Source organism: Gobius niger, assembly GCF_951799975.1.
Source record: "Gobius niger genome assembly, chromosome: 21".
Taxonomy (NCBI): Eukaryota; Metazoa; Chordata; class Actinopteri; order Gobiiformes; family Gobiidae; genus Gobius; species Gobius niger.
The window spans coordinates 18,658,008-18,678,605 of NC_136872.1; the positions used below are offsets into that span (position 1 = coordinate 18,658,008).

Below are 20,598 nucleotides of genomic sequence, written 5' to 3' on the forward strand. Positions count from 1 at the left end.
TCAGCGGCTGTGACGGCCTAAAACGACACAAATCTGCGCTGTGTCAGTCTCCAGTGGCACTCCCTCGCTGACAGGCCGCTCCGCAGATAAGTCCTGACAGCTGTGGGGAGTGGTGAGGGGGGGGGGAGCTTCTAAATTTAACCTTCATTCACCCTGGCCTTACCCCACCACCACCACCTCCACCACCACCACATGGTCCCACACTGTCCAGGACGGGGGAAGCTCTTTCTGGAGGTTTCTATGGGTTTTTAAAGACCGCGAGGGCAGAGAGTTTGGGGGAGAAGATCGTGAGCACTGAGGGAATACCACAACTACTACTTTACTCACAACTGTTACTGCTACTACTGCGACTACAAAGCACAGGCTGAGATGGCTTTAAACTGCTACAACCGAGGCTGTGGGGAGAAGTTTGATCCACCCAAGAATAAGGACGGTGAGATATTTCAACTTGTACTGATGCCTATATGTTTTATGCATGCTTGAAGCTTATTTTTGTAATAACATGTAGTAAACAATAAGGGCGATTCTAAAACCATAATCTTGCCAAATGGTAGAATGAATGAGTGGAGCTACTGACCACAAGGGGGCGATCAGTGTGTGCGATACCCATGCATTTGAATGGAGTGATGATTTAGTGGTTCTTGATTAAGTTGGCATTTAGTAACAATGTTGACGAGATGACGACATTCACACTATACCACCACAGCGCGCTCCATTGTGAAGGATTTACTGTGATGTCGGTAAAGCAAGAGAAGGTTCTGGAGGCCGGCACATTCTCAGTGGGGGGTCCTCAGATGAAACACGCTCTGTAGATGTAAACAAGAGGATAGCCCGAGAGTAAGAGGAAAAGCAAAACACCGTCAGATGGGTGTGCGGTTTAAGTTTATCATCAGTATGTTCATCCTTAAAAACTACAGAAAAACGAAACATGCAGGTACAATATCTTCCAAGCATGTGTTTTGTAACAAATTATGTTCTCAAGGTAAAGCAGGGATCCACAACCAGCAGTTCGGGAGTTACCGGGAGCTCGTCTGCCCTTAAGCAGCTCCACAAAGGCTCTCTGTTTCTGCAAACGCTTGATAAATCAAGATTTAGACTAATTTTCTATTTGTTTTAAATATGTTGAACGCATTCTCCAAACACACTGCAAAAATAATTAACTAGGTTAGTTAACTTGTTATCTGCCAGCTTAGGGTTAGCAATTTTGCATAACCAAATCTCAAAGCGTATTAACAGTAGAGCTTACAGCCTATACCTATAGCAGCCTATACCAGTGTGGTACCTCATTTAAAAGCCAAGATCTGTGTAAGTGAAACCCTAATCATAACCCTAACCTCTGACCCTAACCCTAACCCGAGCGATACCTGATCGGTATAACAAGTATATACAAGTATAAGTTAATATGTCTCAAATTGAGCAAAATAATTGAAATTTGATTTCTTTTGACTAGTATAAATGTAGTTGGCTGTTTGACCAAGATTATTGCACTTGGTTAAAAAATGGTTGGAGACCCCTGGCTTCAACATTTTTTCTAGCCAAGGCCCCAAACATAATAATAAGCTGCAGCTTCAGCTACACCTTTTCAGTTTCCCTCCTTGTTTGCAATGAACATGCTGCATATAATAGGTTCCATGTTTGTAATGAAAATAAACCTTGAGATGAAAATAGCTTCTTCTTCTGCAGGATATCTGATAGCTTTGCCAAGAATGATCTTATTGATCCTGTGTTTCCCAGCAGGGGAAAAGTGCAGAGTAATGTCTTCAAATTAAAGCAGTTTGAATTATGTTGTACATGGATTAGAGCCTTTTTAGCTTTGTTTACCCAAAATCTGAGCTTTTCTTGATCATTTTCTCAATAGTTGTTAGCAATCATGACATACATAGTGCTTGAAGTATAAAAGAAACGTCTAAGGGTAAGACAAAAAGGGATAGGGACCACTGGTGTAAGATTTGACCAAAACAACAGATTTTGGATCAGAAAAAGTAGTGCGTTCTAGCTCCTACAGTTTTATCTGAAATCCAAAAACAGTCTTGGTTGAGGCCTTTGTGAACAGTTATTCGGGCTGATGTCGACCACACCTCTCCTCCCCCAAACCTAAGCTTCTCCATCTCATTCTCCAAACTCTTTTCCCTTCAGATTCCTGCGTGTTTCATCCCGGCGTTCCCATCTTCCACGACGCTCTAAAGGTAAAAAATAAATAAATAGATAAGAAAAGCAGCGAAGCCCGATACAAATCTCAAGTCGTCTCATTTCAGTTTGTGTCCTGAATTAATTTGACAGAACTCATTGAAATTCAAAGATGTCTTCTCAGGGAAGTAAATTGAGGGAAGGCAGAAACATCGGCGGCTACACGATAAATAAAGGATTAATAAAACCGAACAAGGCGCCATAATAATGTTTGTGTCTGTGCCTGTAGGGATGGTCCTGCTGTAGGAAGAGGACGACAGACTTCTCCGAGTTTCTCTCCATCAAGGTGACAATGAACCCTGAAACACTATTATCCTGTGAAGATATTTAACATAATGTCTTTCTAAACTAATCTAAATGACAATTGGGTACAGATCTACTTGTATTGCTATTTACATGCTATGCTTCCAAAGTAACAATTCATCTTCCGTCCTGAAAGTAAAGCGGACCTAAAACAGACCCTTGTGGAGCTCCTCAGCAGTGAACAGAGAATGTACCTATTTAACATGTCTCTTTCTAAAATAAATCTAAATGACAATTAGATACAGATCTACTTGTATTGCTATTTACATGCTATGCTTCCAAAGTAACAATTCATCTTCCGTCATGAAAGTAAAGCGGACCTAAAACAGACCCTTGTGGAACTCCTCAGCAGTAAACAGATAATGTACCTATTTAACATGTCTCTTTCTAAAATAAATCTAAATGACAATTGGGTACAGATCTACTTGTATTGCTATTTACATGCTATGCTTCCAAAGTAACAATTCATCTTCGGTCATGAAAGTAAAGAGGACCTAAAACAGATCCTTGTGGAACTCCTCAGCAGTAAACAGAGAATTTAACAAGTTTTAGTGACTTGAAAATCTCGAAATAAGTACAATTTTCTTGGAATGATTTGAGTAACAAATTTCAAGGAATCTGTCCGTGTGGCAAGTTATTTTTGTACAGTTAAGGTGAATAACACTGCAGCCCGAATAACACTGCAGGCAAATAGGATTTTTTTTTTAATTTACTGATATTCATTTGAAACTTTCGCTGTAGATTACTGGCATAAATGTGACAAAAAAATATATTGCAAGTTTTCTGTCATTTTATGTTTTCATATAAAAAATAAGGTGTTTTATGCCTGAAAATGCCCCCAAATTTCCCATCTTTTAAGGGACAAAATCTGAATAACATATGAGTTACCAATTTTCGCCTCATTTTTTGACATTTAAAACTCAATAAATCAGGCTAGGAATTAGATATTGAAAAATCCCTCTGAAAAAATCTTCAAAATATTGTTCAGTCCAAGGTTGGAGAATTTGAAGTCTTTAGGAGCTCCTGACGTGGAGATGGTGTCGCCACAATGAGAGAAAAATGCAGTTTGAGAAAAAAGCTATTGAAATTCCGTTATCCTACATATGTCTATGGGGAAACATTGAATCAGCGCAATATTCAAACATGTCATTATGAAGATTAGGTATTTTGTTTGTTTCCAGGTTTTGTTTCTGGAGACCAATTTGGCCCGAAAACTGAAAACATTGAGTTTTGCCTGTAGTGTCTCCCCAAAACGATCTTTTTTCATGTGAATTGAGATTTTTTTTAATCTAATTTCGAGTGCGACAATGAGCAGTGTTGCCACAGTTACCTTGAAAAAGTACTGCAATACCTGACTGATACTGACTGTTTTGAAATATAGTCACACAAAACATCAATCTCTATCCAATACTAAACTAGTTGGAACAAGCGAAAAGCAAAGACTGACAAGTTGCCAAATGTAGCTCAGAATTGATTTACCATAACCCTTTAGTAATCCACACTTAGATAATTTAACCTGATTTGACCTGTGCGTTATACCCTAGGGCTGCACCAGGGGGCGCCACAGTAATGAGAAGCCTCAGGAGCCTCTTGTGCCGGAGGTGAGCTCAGACAAAGGACAGAACAAAGTCATCAACGGCGCCGAGATGATTTTCCAGGGGCCCAAGTCTGCAGAGGCGCTGCAGAGGGAGAGACCCAGGTAATCCGTAAAACACGACTTTGTAGAGGTGAATATGTGAACCAATGTATATTACTTATCAGTGTGACCTTGAAGAAAATACAGAAATACATTTGTAAATATCTCATTATTATGGAAAATTAGTATTATAGTGCTTAAGACTTTGACTTTCTATTAAGTCAAAGTTAGCCCTATGTCAAAGCTATACGTTTGTTAAGTGTGACGTCATGACTTAGGCAATATGCGGCAAATATGCGAGAAAAAAACATAAAAAACTCTTAAAAACAACCGTCAATATTTCTGAAAGTCAACGGAGAGTTACTGAACCTACTTATTTCTCAGACTCATTAGCCAAAAATTCCGCACCTACTGCTAAAAAAGTAATATTTACCAAAGTCACTGCTTCCAGGGTTAGCGTAGCTGCTGCGCCGTTAGCATTTATCTCCGCTAACCAGGAAGTGCCGATTTTGGTAAATATTACTTTTATAGCAGTAGGTACAGCAGTTTTGGCTAATGAGTCTGATAAATAAGTATGTTCAGTAACTCTCTGTTGAGTTTCAGAAATATTCATTGTGGTATTAAAGAGTTTTTTGTAGTTTCTCGCACATCTGCCGACCCGGAAGTAGAGCTGTGACGTCACCACTTAACAAACGTATTTATGTGGAGGGTTGGAAGGGGAGAGTTCAGCTTCCTGTCAGTTGGACCTGGACCAGATCACAGTCTTCTCCATAATGGCAGGAGTGAAGAAGTTGTAAGACTCATGTGTGAATCTCCCTATGAGATAATCCTTTTTGATCGAAAACCTGTAAAACTGGCACTGTCCAGATCAGACCTGGGCAAATTATGATGATTGAGCCCACGACATGTCAGGCATAAATTCTTGAGTATGTCAAAAAAAAAAGGAAGTCTCAAGCCCATTCCGTTGAAGAGTTATGATTATTTAAAGAAATTACCAGAATACTCACTCCAGCCACTAGGGGGCCACTTAAATAAAAAGAAAAGGAAAGAATTCCACACGTGTCCAGCAGAGGGCACTGACATAATGAAAGATCAGGATACAAACAACACATTGGCTACAAAAAAGTTTCCTCAATTGTATTTTCCCAATGAAAACATATTTTGTATTTAGGAGCTTTTGTTTATGGACCCCGGCAATACACTCCCCATGTATGTTTTGGCCCCCAGGGAAATTTACTTGGAGAGTTAATGAGTATAAGAAGTTGAATAAGCAAAATAAAGAAGAATAGTCCTACTGAATAACAAGATCAGATATTCAAAATACACAATTTAGTATAATGTACAATAGGATAAAGTTGCCAAATAAGTTCGAGTTATTGTTGGTGCGGCCCTCCAAGCAATTCAGGCTTCTTATGTGGCCCCTTATGAAAATTAATTGCCCACCCCTGATCCAGATCATTGTTGTTGAGCCATGTTCCCATAATCAAAGCCTGATGTAACTAATTCTAAGGTTTTTCAAAAATATACGGCAGGGGTAGGCAAGTTTTCTTGGCGGAGGGCCGATTTTCTTTGTTGTAAATAGACCGAGGGCCGAAGCCGCTGATTATTAGCCCAAAGTAAAGCACAACACTGGAAAAATAACCATCTTATGACCATTTTAAATTTGATGAATGAACTAATCCAAGATACAAAAGCTCGCACCAGTGGAACAAGAATAAAACCCACTTGAAATCAGATTTTTTTTTTTTTTAGATCAGCTTTTCACGGGAAATGACACAAAATTATCTGAATTAAGAGAATAACTACTACCAGAGGTTGTATCTCATCCAAGACCAGACCTAATCTACTTTAATCTTTTAAAGAGGGGGTATTTTGCTTTTTTCAATCACATAGCACCAGTCTATATCACACTACAATGATGACCAAACCTTCTGTTGGTCTGTAAATGCAGTAAATTAGAACAACTGCCTTGTATAAAATGTCTCTCTCAAAATGGCTGTAGGGAATGTCTTGAAATAGGCCCCTGTCTCTTTAAGAACCTCTGACCCTTTCAGACACGCCCCCTCCACACGCTGTCTGTGGCATCAGTGGGGAGGGGGCTCTGCTGAGGAGCAGTGGTTGGTTACTCGGCTGGTGACCAAAGCTCGGAGGCGTCTCCAGGAGGTGGGGGCGTTCCTAGGAGGACTCAGGCAAACCTATCCCTAAAATGGCCGCCATCAGAGTTTTTACAGATTACTCAAAAACACGTGAATGTGCCAAGGCAACACTTCAGGCATGTTTTTAACGGAATGACATAATAACATGATGTAAAGCTTGAAAAAGTCGATTTTGCATAATACCCCCCTTTAATTCAAGTAGATTTATGTCATTTCTTCCTTAAAACGATTATTCTTTTTCCAGTGTTGTACATAATATATGACCTAATTGGGTGTAATGAGTATTTATAATTTTGTTTCTCCCGTTTAACTCTAATAATGTTCAAAGTACTCTCTGATTTGTGTAATAATGTTTCTCAAAATCGAGTCGTTTTCAACCATAAACTGGGGTAAAATATTGATTAAATCTTTCATTCTTGTTTCCCCGGCAACACCCTTCAACCCTTCGCACCTACTTTCAAATAACACGTACTCAAGTAGAGACCAATCCCCCCTCGCAGTAGTATGAGTTTTCGAAATTTTGTCCAACCTTTTTTTTTTTTTGGGCGCGATGCTTCTCCCTCTTTATGCAAACAGACATATCAGTATGCACCAAATCCGACGGGTCATCCTCGGGTCATATACGGCGCGGCTGTGTTGAATATTCAGCAGGAAGTCTATCAAGCGCTGTGGTCTAGTCTGACTTTGAAATTGAGACTATTAAAAGTTCATGTTTTCTTGCTCTCGCGACGACTGCTAATATCACGGTTTTAGGGAGCACGACATTGAAGTGCGCTCGGTTGAGTTCACAATCTGCTCCTGTCAAACATTTATGTGGATTCCAGGGTCGCGAGGTTATAACGTTATGGATCTTTTCGCCTCGCCGGGCTTCATCAGCAACTATTGATGTTTTGGCAGCAGGATATACTTTTACTGACTGAGCAGGGAGGGATTTATCTCGGCATTGGTTCCATCCATCGTTATTCTAAAATGAGTTAACCCCTCCCTGCTAAATCAGTCAAGTCAAATGATTTTAAAATATAGCCTGCTGCTAAAAGATTAGTTGCTGACAAAGCCTTTGGAGGTGAAAGGTGACACATCCTCAACCTTAAAACCGAAGCAGCACCGATGACGGCTTTAGAAATGTAAACAAACTTTGATCTTGGTATTGCTCATTTGTCGTCATCCAAATCTAAAAGCCTATTGTAAAAAGCGTCAAAAGAGTACAAAAAAGAAACAAAAAATAGCAAAAAAGCAACAAAAATGTAACAAAAAGCAACAAAAATGTAACAAAAAATAACAAAAAAGGAACAAAAAATAACAAAAAATAACAAAAAAGCAACAAAAATGTAACAAAAAATAACAAAAAAGGAACAAAAAATAACAAAAAAGCAACAAAAAATAACAAAAATAAAAAAGGAACAAAAAAGTAACAAAAAAGTAACAGAAAAGCAACAAAAAAGCAACAAAAAAGCAACAAAAAATAACAAAAATTAACAAAAAATCAAGAAAAACGTGACAAAAATGTAACAAAAAATAAGTAAAAAACAACTAAAAAAATAACTATAAAAATAACTAAAAGTAACAAAAAAGCAACAAAAATGTAACAAAAAATAACAAAAAAGGAACAAAAAATAACAAAAATTAACAAAAAAGCAACAAAAATGTAATAAAAAAGTAACAAAAAAGCAACAAAAATGTAACAAAAAAGCTCCAAAAACATGACAACAATTTGACAAATGCCGAGCTGGAGAAAATGTGCTCGGTTAAGGTGGGGGTGAAGAGGTAAACAGCCTTGTTGTTAGAGCTGATCGTCTCGTGATCGGAAGGTCGTAGGTTCGAATCCCAGTTCCCGCAAATGCACACTGTCATTGTGTCTTTGGGCAAGACACTTCCCCCTCCTCACCTCCAGTGTCTGCGCACACTGGTGTGTGAATGAGAGAGTGAATGAGTGACTAGACTCCTTACTGTAAAGCACTTTGGACAGATTTTAGACTATTATCTGACCTTGGAAAGTTCAGATTAAAACACTCATTTGTTACATTTTTTGGTGACCTCTTGTGGTTGTTTGCGTCCACAGTGCGGACGAGGCCAGGACCAAACTGCCCTTCAAAGTGTCCCCTTCTCTGGAGCAAATCCTACAGAAGCTCAACCTCAACAAGAAGGCGGAGCAGGAGAAGAAAGGTACGACAATAAAGTCTCTAAACTATTCAGAATTTATTTATTTATGTTTGGAGTGAACTCTAACCTACACTGTAAGAGCTTATATAGGGTTCCAGAAAATATGATGTAACCTAAAATGTACGTATCTTAGGGGAAAGCACGTCATCAGTGAATTTCTCATTGAATCTGCTCATCTGCTCGTTTTCTATTTCCTGTTGCCATTTTGAGGACTTTCTGACCAATCAAAAGAAAGCCCAGTGATGCTTCTTATTATTTATTGCTATGGCAACAATCAATCGAAACCCATGGCAACTGGGACTCCCCAAACGCTCGCCTTTTTGCCTGGGGCGGGCCTTAGTAAAACAACACCGCCAAAACTAAAACCCTTTTGTTTTGTTTCTGAGGAATTTTATATTATCTGTTGCAGTACTTTAACACTAGACTCATATTTATTATTAGAATCAGCATAAATTAAAGTATCCCATGTTGTTAGTCGTTTGTAATGTTTTTTTTAATTTATATAATATTCCATCCCCAACTCTATAACCTTTACGCTTCAAAAGGTCAGTGATGAACTTATGTTATGCAACTCCAGCAAATGAAGTTCTAATGTGAACTTTTCTCCCAGAAACTTTAAACTCGGCTATAATAGGGTCTGCAAAGGTCAAGGCTCGGCGCTGTCTGCCGCTCTGAGGAGAATGTGGCCGATTGCTGAAAGATACGGCGCGACTTTCATAGTTTCTGCTTTTGTTGTTTGAACAGAGAGTGAAGGAGTGACGCCGGGAACTCGCTGCAAGAACGCGGGCTGTAAAACGGTACGAGACTTTATCACTGAAGCAAAAACTGGACAATGATGTCAATGCAGACAGCTTACTTTTACAGTGTATTTTGGTTTATCAGGTTCACTGCTTTTATCTGACACTTGTACATGGGAAATATCTGTGTACTTGTACTCAGAGATCTGCCAGATTATATAAAAACAACACACTCCTCCACAAAGGTTAGATGAAAGCTTCTCCAACTGCAATCTCAAATCCACATCAGGGCTTTTCTTAAGTTCATAAACAGCACCATCTAGTGTGCAAAGCAGGAAACGTCACTCTGCATGAAAGTCACATTTTTGGAAGATGTTAAATGCTGTAAACTTGATAAATATTGTTTTAAATATGTTTTTGGGAGTGGGGGGGACGTACGCTGATTTATTACTTGATTTTCTCTATAAGTCTTCTGGCTTTGGTAACAACTGAACTAGATTTCCTGAGTAAACCATGACTTCTAATTTCATATTCACATTTGTTCATGTGTGCTTATTGATTAAGACACATTAACACACTGGAAAAATAATCATCATTTTAAGTAAGAAATGACATCAATTTACTTGGATTAAGAGATTAAATCTAAAGTGTTATTTAGTCTGGTCTCGGATAAGATAAAACCTCTTGCAAATGGAACATTGGAAGATGCACTATGCAACTTTTAGTTCCAAAAAAAATAAAATAATAATAATAATATAATGCTCATATAATGCTTCAGGATCAATTTCATTTCAGGTTTTTTTTTAGGATTTCTGGATTTGTAACCACGGAGACGGTTCAATCAGCTGTTAAGGCTACACTGCATAAAGTAAAAATAAATGAATACAGGAGTTGCCTCATTTGTCCTTGTGTTAAGATATTTACACTGAAATGAAAGAGACTAGATGCAAGTTGGCCATTTTATACTCACTGCTGCCACCTCAGGTCTTATGTGTAACTGCAGCTTCTATATTGAGTTGCCTTGTGTACGAAATGGTATAAATAAAGTTGCCTTGCCTTTATTAAGCTCGAGCATGACGGCACTTCGGACCTGAAGTAGCAACATTATGAGTGAAAGTGCAGGATTTTAGAGGCAGTTGTGGTGAACAGGTCTGGGCTCATTCTACACATTAGGACATGGCTGGAACATGTAGGGGGAGAAAATACTTAGTTTTAACATTTTTAAACTCTGTATAGTCCCTTTAAGTGTATATATCTTGCTGCATGGACAGATTTCTTGACATTAGACTCAAATCAAAGACAAATTTACTTATTTCAAGAAAATTCCTCTGATTTCAAGATAACATGTTTGCAGTGTGTGATAACACCCAAGCATCCCTGGGGTCCCTGAAAGGTCAAATACATTTTAATGAGTTAAAAAAAGATTACATACATGTACAAAGTTGCATAGTGCGACTTTAATTCAGATTATTTCGTATCATTTCGTATCATTGGCATTTTTATCTGATCTTAGTTAAGTTCAAACTGACTCAAACTCAACATAAAGTGCCTTAATTCAAGTGATTTTTTAAGAAGGTCCTTTCTCCTGTGCTCGAGTCCTTCTCATCAGCTCATGTGCAGGACTTGCCTCAAGTTTTCATCTGTTCAGTTTCATCCAGTTTCTTCTTCTTCTTCTTCTTTATCCTCCACCATTGTTGATGTTATTATCCTTTATAGGTCTATCAAGACGCGAACACAGACAAAGAACCGTGCATGCACCATCCGGGCGGGCCGGTCTTCCACGAGGGGTAAGAGAAAAGAACATAATCACTTTTGATCCGACTGTGCGCGAAACATCAGAGTCCCGCGTTCCTATATTCATTTACATAACTCTCTGAAGCCACAATTAGCGGCTCCGAAAACGGGACTCAAGGCCTTTCGCGCACGGAGGATCCAGCCCGAAATGATGATGATAAAAGAGAGCGGGCTTTTCGCAAAAGTTGAAAAGGAAGTTCTAACGCACGGCTTTTGTTTTCATTTGATTCATTAATTTTGCACGCCGTGATCCCGCAGATACAAGTACTGGAGCTGCTGCTGCATCAAAACTCTCGACTTCAACGCCTTCTTGGATCAGAAAGGCTGCACCACGGGCAAACACTGCTGGGTGCGGAAACAGGTATGAAAGTTTAATGAGGTACACGGGAACACGGGGCCGAGCAGTAACGAGATGGAGTCATGGTGTGAGGAGAGGTGGCCCGGACAGGGATCCACAGGTGTGAGGAGAGGTGGCCCTGACAGGGATCCACAGGTGTGAGGAGAGGTGGCCCTGACAGGGATCCACAGGTGTGAGGAGAGGTGGCCCTGACAGGGATCCACAGGTGTGAGGAGAGGTGGCCCTGACAGGGATCCACAGGTGTGAGGAGAGGTGGCCCTGACAGGGATCCACAGGTGTGAGGAGAGGTGGCCCTGACAGGGATCCACAGGTGTGAGGAGAGGTGGCCCTGACAGGGATCCACAGGTGTGAGGAGAGGTGGCCCTGACAGGGATCCACAGGTGTGAGGAGAGGTGGCCCTGACAGGGATCCACAGGTGTGAGGAGAGGTGGCCCTGACAGGGATCCACAGGTGTGAGGAGAGGTGGCCCTGACAGGGATCCACAGGTGTGAGAGGAGGTGGCCCTGACAGGGATCCACAGGTGTGAGGAGAGGTGGTCCTGACAGGGATCCACAGGTGTGAGGAGAGGTGGCCCTGACAGGGATCCACAGGTGTGAGGAGAGGTGGCCCTGACAGGGATCCACAGGTGTGAGAGGAGGTGGCCCTGACAGGGATCCACAGGTGTGAGGAGAGGTGGCCCTGACAGGGATCCACAGGTGTGAGGAGAGGTGGCCCTGACAGGGATCCACAGGTGTGAGAGGAGGTGGCCCTGACAGGGATCCACAGGTGTGAGGAGAGGTGGTCCTGACAGGGATCCACAGGTGTGAGGAGAGGTGGCCCTGACAGGGATCCACAGGTGTGAGGAGAGGTGGCCCTGACAGGGATCCACAGGTGTGAGGAGAGGTGGCCCTGACAGGGATCCACAGGTGTGAGGAGAGGTGGCCCTGACAGGGATCCACAGGTGTGAGGAGAGGTGGCCCTGACAGGGATCCATAGGTGTGAGGAGAGGTGGCCCTGACAGGGATCCACAGGTGTGAGGAGAGGTGGCCCTGACATGGATCCACAGGTGTGAGGAGAGGTGGCCCTGACATGGATCCACAGGTGTGAGGAGAGGTGGCCCTGACAGGGATCCACAGGTGTGAGGAGAGGTGGCCCTGACATGGATCCACAGGTGTGAGGAGAGGTGGCCCTGACAGGGATCCACAGGTGTGAGAGGAGGTGGCCCTGACAGGGATCCATAGGTGTGAGGAGAGGTGGCCCTGACAGGGATCCACAGGTGTGAGAGGAGGTGGCCCTGACAGGGATCCACAGGTGTGAGGAGAGGTGGCCCTGACAGGGATCCATAGGTGTGAGGAGAGGTGGCCCTGACAGGGATCCATAGGTGTGAGGGGAGGTGGCCCTGACAGGGATCCACAGGTGTGAGGAGAGGTGGCCCTGACAGGGATCCATAGGTGTGTGGGGAGGTGGCCCTGACAGGGACAGGGATCCACAGGTGTGAGGAGAGGTGGCCCTGACAGGGATCCACAGGTGTGAGGAGAGGTGGCCCTGACATGGATCCACAGGTGTGAGGAGAGGTGGCCCTGACATGGATCCACAGGTGTGAGGAGAGGTGGCCCTGACAGGGATCCACAGGTGTGAGGAGAGGTGGCCCTGACATGGATCCACAGGTGTGAGGAGAGGTGGCCCTGACAGGGATCCACAGGTGTGAGGAGAGGTGGCCCTGACATGGATCCACAGGTGTGAGGAGAGGTGGCCCTGACATGGATCCACAGGTGTGAGGAGAGGTGGCCCTGACAGGGATCCACAGGTGTGAGGAGAGGTGGCCCTGACATGGATCCACAGGTGTGAGGAGAGGTGGCCCTGACAGGGATCCACAGGTGTGAGAGGAGGTGGCCCTGACAGGGATCCATAGGTGTGAGGAGAGGTGGCCCTGACAGGGATCCACAGGTGTGAGAGGAGGTGGCCCTGACAGGGATCCACAGGTGTGAGGAGAGGTGGCCCTGACAGGGATCCATAGGTGTGAGGAGAGGTGGCCCTGACAGGGATCCATAGGTGTGAGGGGAGGTGGCCCTGACAGGGATCCACAGGTGTGAGGAGAGGTGGCCCTGACAGGGATCCATAGGTGTGTGGGGAGGTGGCCCTGACAGGGACAGGGATCCACAGGTGTGAGGAGAGGTGGCCCTGACAGGGATCCACAGGTGTGAGGAGAGGTGGCCCTGACATGGATCCACAGGTGTGAGGAGAGGTGGCCCTGACATGGATCCACAGGTGTGAGGAGAGGTGGCCCTGACAGGGATCCACAGGTGTGAGGAGAGGTGGCCCTGACATGGATCCACAGGTGTGAGGAGAGGTGGCCCTGACAGGGATCCACAGGTGTGAGGAGAGGTGGCCCTGACATGGATCCACAGGTGTGAGGAGAGGTGGCCCTGACAGGGATCCACAGGTGTGAGGTCATGTCCGAAGTGACCAATGAGTCAGTGGTCAAAGAGGCAAGGCAGCCGGACGATTGGACAAAATGATCTTATCCAGAGCCAAGGTCAGCTTTACCCAAATCTAAAGTGTCGCAGCTGATAGGCCAGAGTAACATATGGAAGCTAAGACTTTTTCGTCACTTATTTGTCACTTATTTGTCTCTTATTCGTCACTTTTTCGTCACTTTTTCGTCACTTTTTCGTCTCTTATTTGTCACTTATTTGTCTCTTATTAATCACTTATTTGTCACTTTTTCATCACTTTTTTGTTTCTTATTAGTCACTTCTTATTAATCACTGTTACTTTTTCGGCTCTTATTTGTCTCTTATTTGTCACTTTTATTTTATTTTATATCACTTATTTGTCTCTTATTCGGCACTGTTTCATCACTTTTTTCATCACTTTTTCGTCACTTTTTCATCACTTTTTCGTCACTTTTCCGTCACTTTTCCGTCACTTTTTCATCACTTTTTCATCACTTTTCCGTCACTTTTTCGTCACTTTCTTCATCACTTTTCCGTCACTTTTTCATCACTTTTCCGTCACTTTTTCATCACTTTTCCGTCACTTTTTCATCACTTTTTCATCACTTTTTCATCACTTTTCCGTCACTTTTTCATCACTTTTTCATCACTTTTTCATCACTTTTTCATCACTTTTTCGTCACTTTTTCATCACTTTTTCATCACTTTTTCATCACTTTTTCATCACTTTTTCATCACTTTTTCATCACTTTTTCATCACTTTTTCATCACTTTTTCATCACTTTTCCGTCACTTTTTCATCACTTTTTCATCACTTTTTCATCACTTTTTCATCACTTTTTCGTCACTTTTTGGTCTCCTTTTAATCACTGTTGCTTTTTCGTCTCTTATTTGTCTCTTATTCGGCACTTTTTTGTCACTTTTCCATCACTTTTTCGTCACTTTTTCATCACTTTTTTGTCACTTTTCCGTCACTTTTCCGTCACTTTTTTGTCACTTTCTTGTCACTTTTCGTCACTTTTCGTCACTTTTTCGTCACTTTTCCGTCTCTCATTTGTCTCTTATTAATCACTTATTGATCACTTATTAATCACTTATTTGTCACTTTTTCATCACTTCTTCGTCTCTTATTTGTCTCTTTTTTGTCACTTTTCCGTCACTTTTTTGTCACTTTCTTGTCACTTTTCCGTCACTTTTCCGTCACTTTTCCGTCACTTTCTTGTCACTTTCTTGTCACTTTTCCATCACTTTTCCGTCACTTTTCCGTCACTTTCTTGTCACTTTCTTGTCACTTTTCCGTCACTTTTCCGTCACTTTTCGTCACTTTTCGTCACTTTTTCGTCACTTTTTCGTCTCTCATTTGTCTCTTATTAATCACTTATTGATCACTTATTAATCACTTATTAATCACTTATTTGTCACTTTTTCATCACTTCTTCGTCTCTTATTTGTCTCTTATTTGTCTCTTATTTGTCTCTTATTTTTCTGTTACTCCTCTGTTGCTCTTTTGTGGCTTTATTGTTGCATTTTCATCATGTTTTTGACTCATTTTTGTCGCTATTTTGACACTTTTTTTCCAGAAGCTTTTAGATTTGTGTAAAGCCAAGGTGGGGGTTAAGAAAAGGTACTGTAACTGTAAACACAGATCTGTAGATTAGGCTTTCTCTGACCTCCAGGTGATTTTCTCCGGACTCGGTGCCGCCTCTGTACTATTGCAGTTGCAGCTTTGGCCTGTAGGGGCAGGGTAGTGCAGCACTGATCTTACACACAGTTTTAGAAACTAGAGGGTCTTGGCTTTCAAATAAGGTTTCACACTGGCACATAGGCTGTAAGCTCTCCTGTCAATACGCTTTGAAATTTGGATATGCATAATCGCTAACCCTAACCCTGAGCTGGCAGATAACTGGTTAGCATGCTGGTTAGCAAACTGGTTACCATACTGGTTAGCATACTGGTTAGCATACTGGTTAGCATACTGGTTAGCGTTGGTCATATGTTTATGGATATTAATAAGCTGATTCTTGCACTATTGGGCAGCACGGTAGCTCTAGCTTCACAGCTCTAACGTGTGTGGAGTTTGCATGTTCTCCTGTGTCTGCATAGGTTCATTCCGGGTACTCCGGTTTCCCCTACCACTAAAAACATGTACAATAGGCCAGGATGAATGTGAGTGTGTTTGAAAGTGCAAGTGTGGGACAACGGATGGAAATTAACCTAAGGCTACAACCTGGTGTGGTGTATTTACATGCACGAGACCCGAGAGTTAAAGTTTGAAAACCCCTGCTGTACATTTACAAAATCAGCATGTGGGAACAACTAACTTTAGCGCAAAGAAATGGCTTAAAAAGACAGTAAATGGTGTAGATCAAAAATGGTGTGTTTTATGTTTTTTTAATGCTAAAGTGTTGAAATACAGTTGTGGATCTCTTTTGCATATTGTGCTCTTTATAGTGTTTGAGAGCTGGGTGCTGTTAAACTATCCACATCTAAACACATCTAAACACATCTCCAGGATAAGAAGAAGGTGGCGTGTCGACACGACTGGCACCAGACGGGAAACAACGTGGTCGTGACCATTTATGCCAAGAACGCACAACCGGAGTTCACCACCATCGAGGCCAACAGCACCATAGTGAGTTTCATATATTCTTTAACATTTCTAAACTCATGTCTCTTTATTGATTGTGTTTCTCTTTTGTTTCTTTAGGTCTTCTGCCAAATCCAGTTTGAAAACGACAAGATTTTCAAGAGGGAGTTTCACCTTTGGGGGGTAAGTAAAGAAATGACTAATTATTGCGTTTGTCCAGGCTTAGGCATGTTTACAGTACACTCAGCTTAAATATAGTTTACACAGATTCAGGTGGATCTTGTTACACATAGTTTAGTCTTTATTGTTGTGTTTTTTGTGCCCTGTGAGCTCCAGTCGAGAAGCTTTTAGATTTGTGTTAAGTCGAACTGGAGGAAATGCACCCAGTTAAAGAGAGGTTAAAGCTGCATTGTGCAACTTTTTGATTTGGAAAAAAGTTGATATTTGTGCTTATTTGACCTTGTAATGAGCCAGCTTTACTTTCCATCACGGTGGTCTCTACAACACTCCAGAATCCCTTGTTTTGTAGGTTTGCTGGTGAGAGGATCCGTCAGTAGAGAAAACCTTCCAAACAGTTGATCCTGGAGCGTCCTAGAGACCACTGTGATGGAAAGTGAAAGGGCGATACTGACCACACATACTTTATTTTTCCACATAAAAGTTGCATAATGCAGCTTTAAGTTTAATTATTCTGATCTACATGATTAAAATCTTAAAAAGTTGTATTTCAGTGCGAGACACAGCTGCATAAAAATAGCAACGAAACAAGGATGAAAACGCGACAAAAAGTGACAAAAAAGCAATGAAACATTCATAAAAAAGTGACAAAAATGTGATAAAAAAAGTGTTAAAAAAGTGACAAAAATGTGTTAAAAAGTGACAAAAAGTAACAAAAAGTGTTAAAAAAGTGACAAAAATGTGTGAAAAAGTGACAAAAAGTAACAAATAGTGTTAGAAAAAAGTGACAAAAATGTGTTTAAAAAGTGACAAAAATGTGATAAAAAAGTGTTAAAAAAGTGACAAAAATGTGATAAAGTGTTAAAAAAGTGACAAAAATGTGATAAAAAAGTGTTAAAAAAGTGACAAAAATGTGTGAAAAAGTGACAAAAAGTAACAAAAAGTATTAGAAAAAAGTGACAAAAATGTGATAAAAAAGTGTTAAAAAAGTGACAAAAATGTGATAAAGTGTTAAAAAAGTGACAAAAATGTGATAAAAAGTTTTTAAAAAGTGACAAAAAGTGTTAAAAAAGTGACAAAAATGTGTTTAAAAAGTGACAAAAATGTGATAAAAAAGTGTTAAAAAAGTGACAAAAATGTGATAAAAAAAGTGTTAAAAAAGTGACAAAAATGTGTTAAAAAGTGACAAAAAGTAACAAAAAGTGTTAAAAAAGTGACAAAAATGTGTGAAAAAGTGACAAAAAGTAACAAATAGTGTTAGAAAAAAGTGACAAAAATGTGTTTAAAAAGTGACAAAAATGTGATAAAAAAGTGTTAAAAAAGTGACAAAAATGTGATAAAGTGTTAAAAAAGTGACAAAAATGTGATAAAAAAGTGTTAAAAAAGTGACAAAAATGTGATAAAGTGTTAAAAAAGTGACAAAAATGTGATAAAAAGTTTTTAAAAAGTGACAAAAAGTGTTAAAAAAGTGACAAAAATGTGTTTAAAAAGTGACAAAAATGTGATAAAAAAGTGTTAAAAAAGTGACAAAAATGTGTGAAAAAGTGACAAAAAGTAACAAAAAGTATTAGAAAAAAGTGACAAAAATGTGATAAAAAAGTGTTAAAAAAGTGACAAAAATGTGATAAAGTGTTAAAAAAGTGACAAAAATGTGATAAAAAGTTTTTAAAAAGTGACAAAAAGTGTTAAAAAAGTGACAAAAATGTGTTTAAAAAGTGACAAAAATGTGATAAAAAAGTGTTAAAAAAGTGACAAAAATGTGATAAAAAAAGTGTTAAAAAAGTGACAAAAATGTGTTAAAAAGTGACAAAAAGTAACAAAAAGTGTTAAAAAAGTGACAAAAATGTGTGAAAAAGTGACAAAAAGTAACAAATAGTGTTAGAAAAAAGTGACAAAAATGTGTTTAAAAAGTGACAAAAATGTGATAAAAAAGTGTTAAAAAAGTGACAAAAATGTGATAAAGTGTTAAAAAAGTGACAAAAATGTGATAAAAAAGTGTTAAAAAAGTGACAAAAATGTGATAAAGTGTTAAAAAAGTGACAAAAATGTGATAAAAAGTTTTTAAAAAGTGACAAAAAGTGTTAAAAAAGTGACAAAAATGTGTTTAAAAAGTGACAAAAATGTGATAAAAAAGTGTTAAAAAAGTGACAAAAATGTGTGAAAAAGTGACAAAAAGTAACAAAAAGTGTTAGAAAAAAGTGACAAAAGGTGTTAAAAAAGTGACAAAAGGTGTTAAAAAAGTGACAAAAATGTGTTTAAAAAGTGACAAAAATGTGTTGAAAAGTGATAAAAAAGTAACAAAAAGTCTTAAAACAGTGACAAAAATTTGCTAAAATAAATGTGATAAAAATAAAAAAGTGATAAAAATGTGACAAAATTGTGATAAAAAGTTGAATAAAAATGTTTAAAAGTGACAAAAATGTAATTAAAAAAACATGTCAAACACAAGAAAAATGTTTCAAAAATGTGACAAAAACGCTACAAGCACTTTTGTAAGTCTCTCAAATGAGGTGTTACACTGACTCTCCAGTCGAGAAGCTTTTAGATTTGGGGAAAAAAAACGAACTGGAGAAAATGCGCTCGGTCCAGAGGTTGACAACACAATCCTGATCTGTGTCTTGACATGGTTTGAAACCTTCACAGCCTGTTCTCTCCCTCCTTCAGGTGGCCGACGTCCAGCAGAGCGGCATCAACTACGTCCCGTCCAAAGTGGAGATCGTGCTGCGCAAAGCCGACCCCGTGTCCTGGGGCAAACTGGAGGACCCCAACTACAAACCGGAGCCGGAGCCCGAGGACCTGGAGCTGGAGCAGGAGCAGAACCAGTCCACCTGGGACATCGAGGACGACGACATCAGCGACTCGGACGAGGAGTGGGCCTACGACACGCCCGAAAACAGGAAAAACAAACCGGTTCAGCAAGAGCCGGAGAAGAAGAGCGACGAGGAGGACCTGAGGGAGAAGCTGGAGGAGATGCAGAAGATTCAGATGGCCCAGGTGCAGGCGGACATGAAGAAAGCCATGGAGAAGAGGAAGAGGGACGAAGAGGAGAAGGCGAGGCAGAGGGAGGAGGACGCGAAGGAGGGATACGACGACGACGACATGCCCGACCTGGAGGATTAACCTGATCGTGTTCAGGCCTCAGATGATTCACAACAGTTTACAAGAGTGTTTACCTCACTGTGCCACTGCGTGCTCTGCAAACTGTCCTCCTTCTTTTTTATTTTGCCAATGTTTTGTTTGTCATTTTCAGTGTTAAAACAGTGAAAAGTGGTATTTTGGAGAGCTATTTCATTTGAATAAAGAGAAATACAAAGATGTGGGGCGTTTTTGTTTTTAAGAGGGACGAAGCTGGACAATGAGGGAAATTAGAGGGACAAGTTCAAACTCTACATTTAGCTTAATTTTGAAATGAATTATGTATTTGGTTATTTTAATATGAGGATAACATTGGACTTACAGCAGCTCTTCAGAACAGTCAGGGTGCAAATAGTCAGGAAAAATGTGCAATCAAGAAAAACACACTTCAATCAATCAATCAATCAATCAATCAATCAATCAATCAATCAATCAATCAATCACACTTGAACTATAAGCCACGCCCCCTCATGGAACGATGACTTTTGTTGCACAACTATTAGTGCTATTACAGTAAAGCACCCCGCTCGGTCAAATTGTTGTTCAACTCGGGGACAAAAGACTGTCCCTGACCATCCGAAATCTCCCCATAAAAGCATTTTTGTCTGAGTGTTCACAGTGATTTGAGCCACTTCTGGGCATCGTGTTTCTGTCCTTACAACTACTGAAAAAAAGTTTTTTCTCGATTTCTGTGTATTCAAAAGAAATATAGGCTGTTTAGAAATGACCAGTTTTTCTTTTCTCTCTCTTGGTTTTGTAACAGGCCACTTCAGTGTCCCCATATCATATCCAGATTAAATTCAATGTTATGATGAAATGAAGGGTCTTTTTTTAGAGCTCAGCTTAAAGGTGCATTATGCAACTTTTTATGTGGGAAAAAAAAGTTGATATTTGTGCGTATTTGACCATTGGCTGTATGAGTGATCAGCATGG

At 40.4% G+C, this 20,598-nt stretch overlaps 1 protein-coding gene across 1 annotated transcript; it reads left to right on the forward strand.

Annotated features, from left to right (window-relative positions):
• Window positions 1–369: 369 nt before the first annotated feature.
• Window positions 370–19,650, forward strand: LOC306980522 (cysteine and histidine-rich domain-containing protein 1; the record flags this gene model as incomplete). Its single annotated transcript, XM_079579951.1, has 11 exons — window positions 370–433; window positions 2,137–2,186; window positions 2,417–2,473; window positions 4,035–4,189; window positions 8,342–8,445; window positions 9,187–9,239; window positions 10,896–10,966; window positions 11,232–11,334; window positions 16,279–16,398; window positions 16,474–16,536; window positions 19,195–19,650. 11 exons carry the CDS (start codon window positions 370–372, stop codon window positions 19,648–19,650), a joined length of 1,296 nt encoding a protein of 431 aa, XP_079436077.1.
• Window positions 19,651–20,598: the final 948 nt, after the last annotated feature.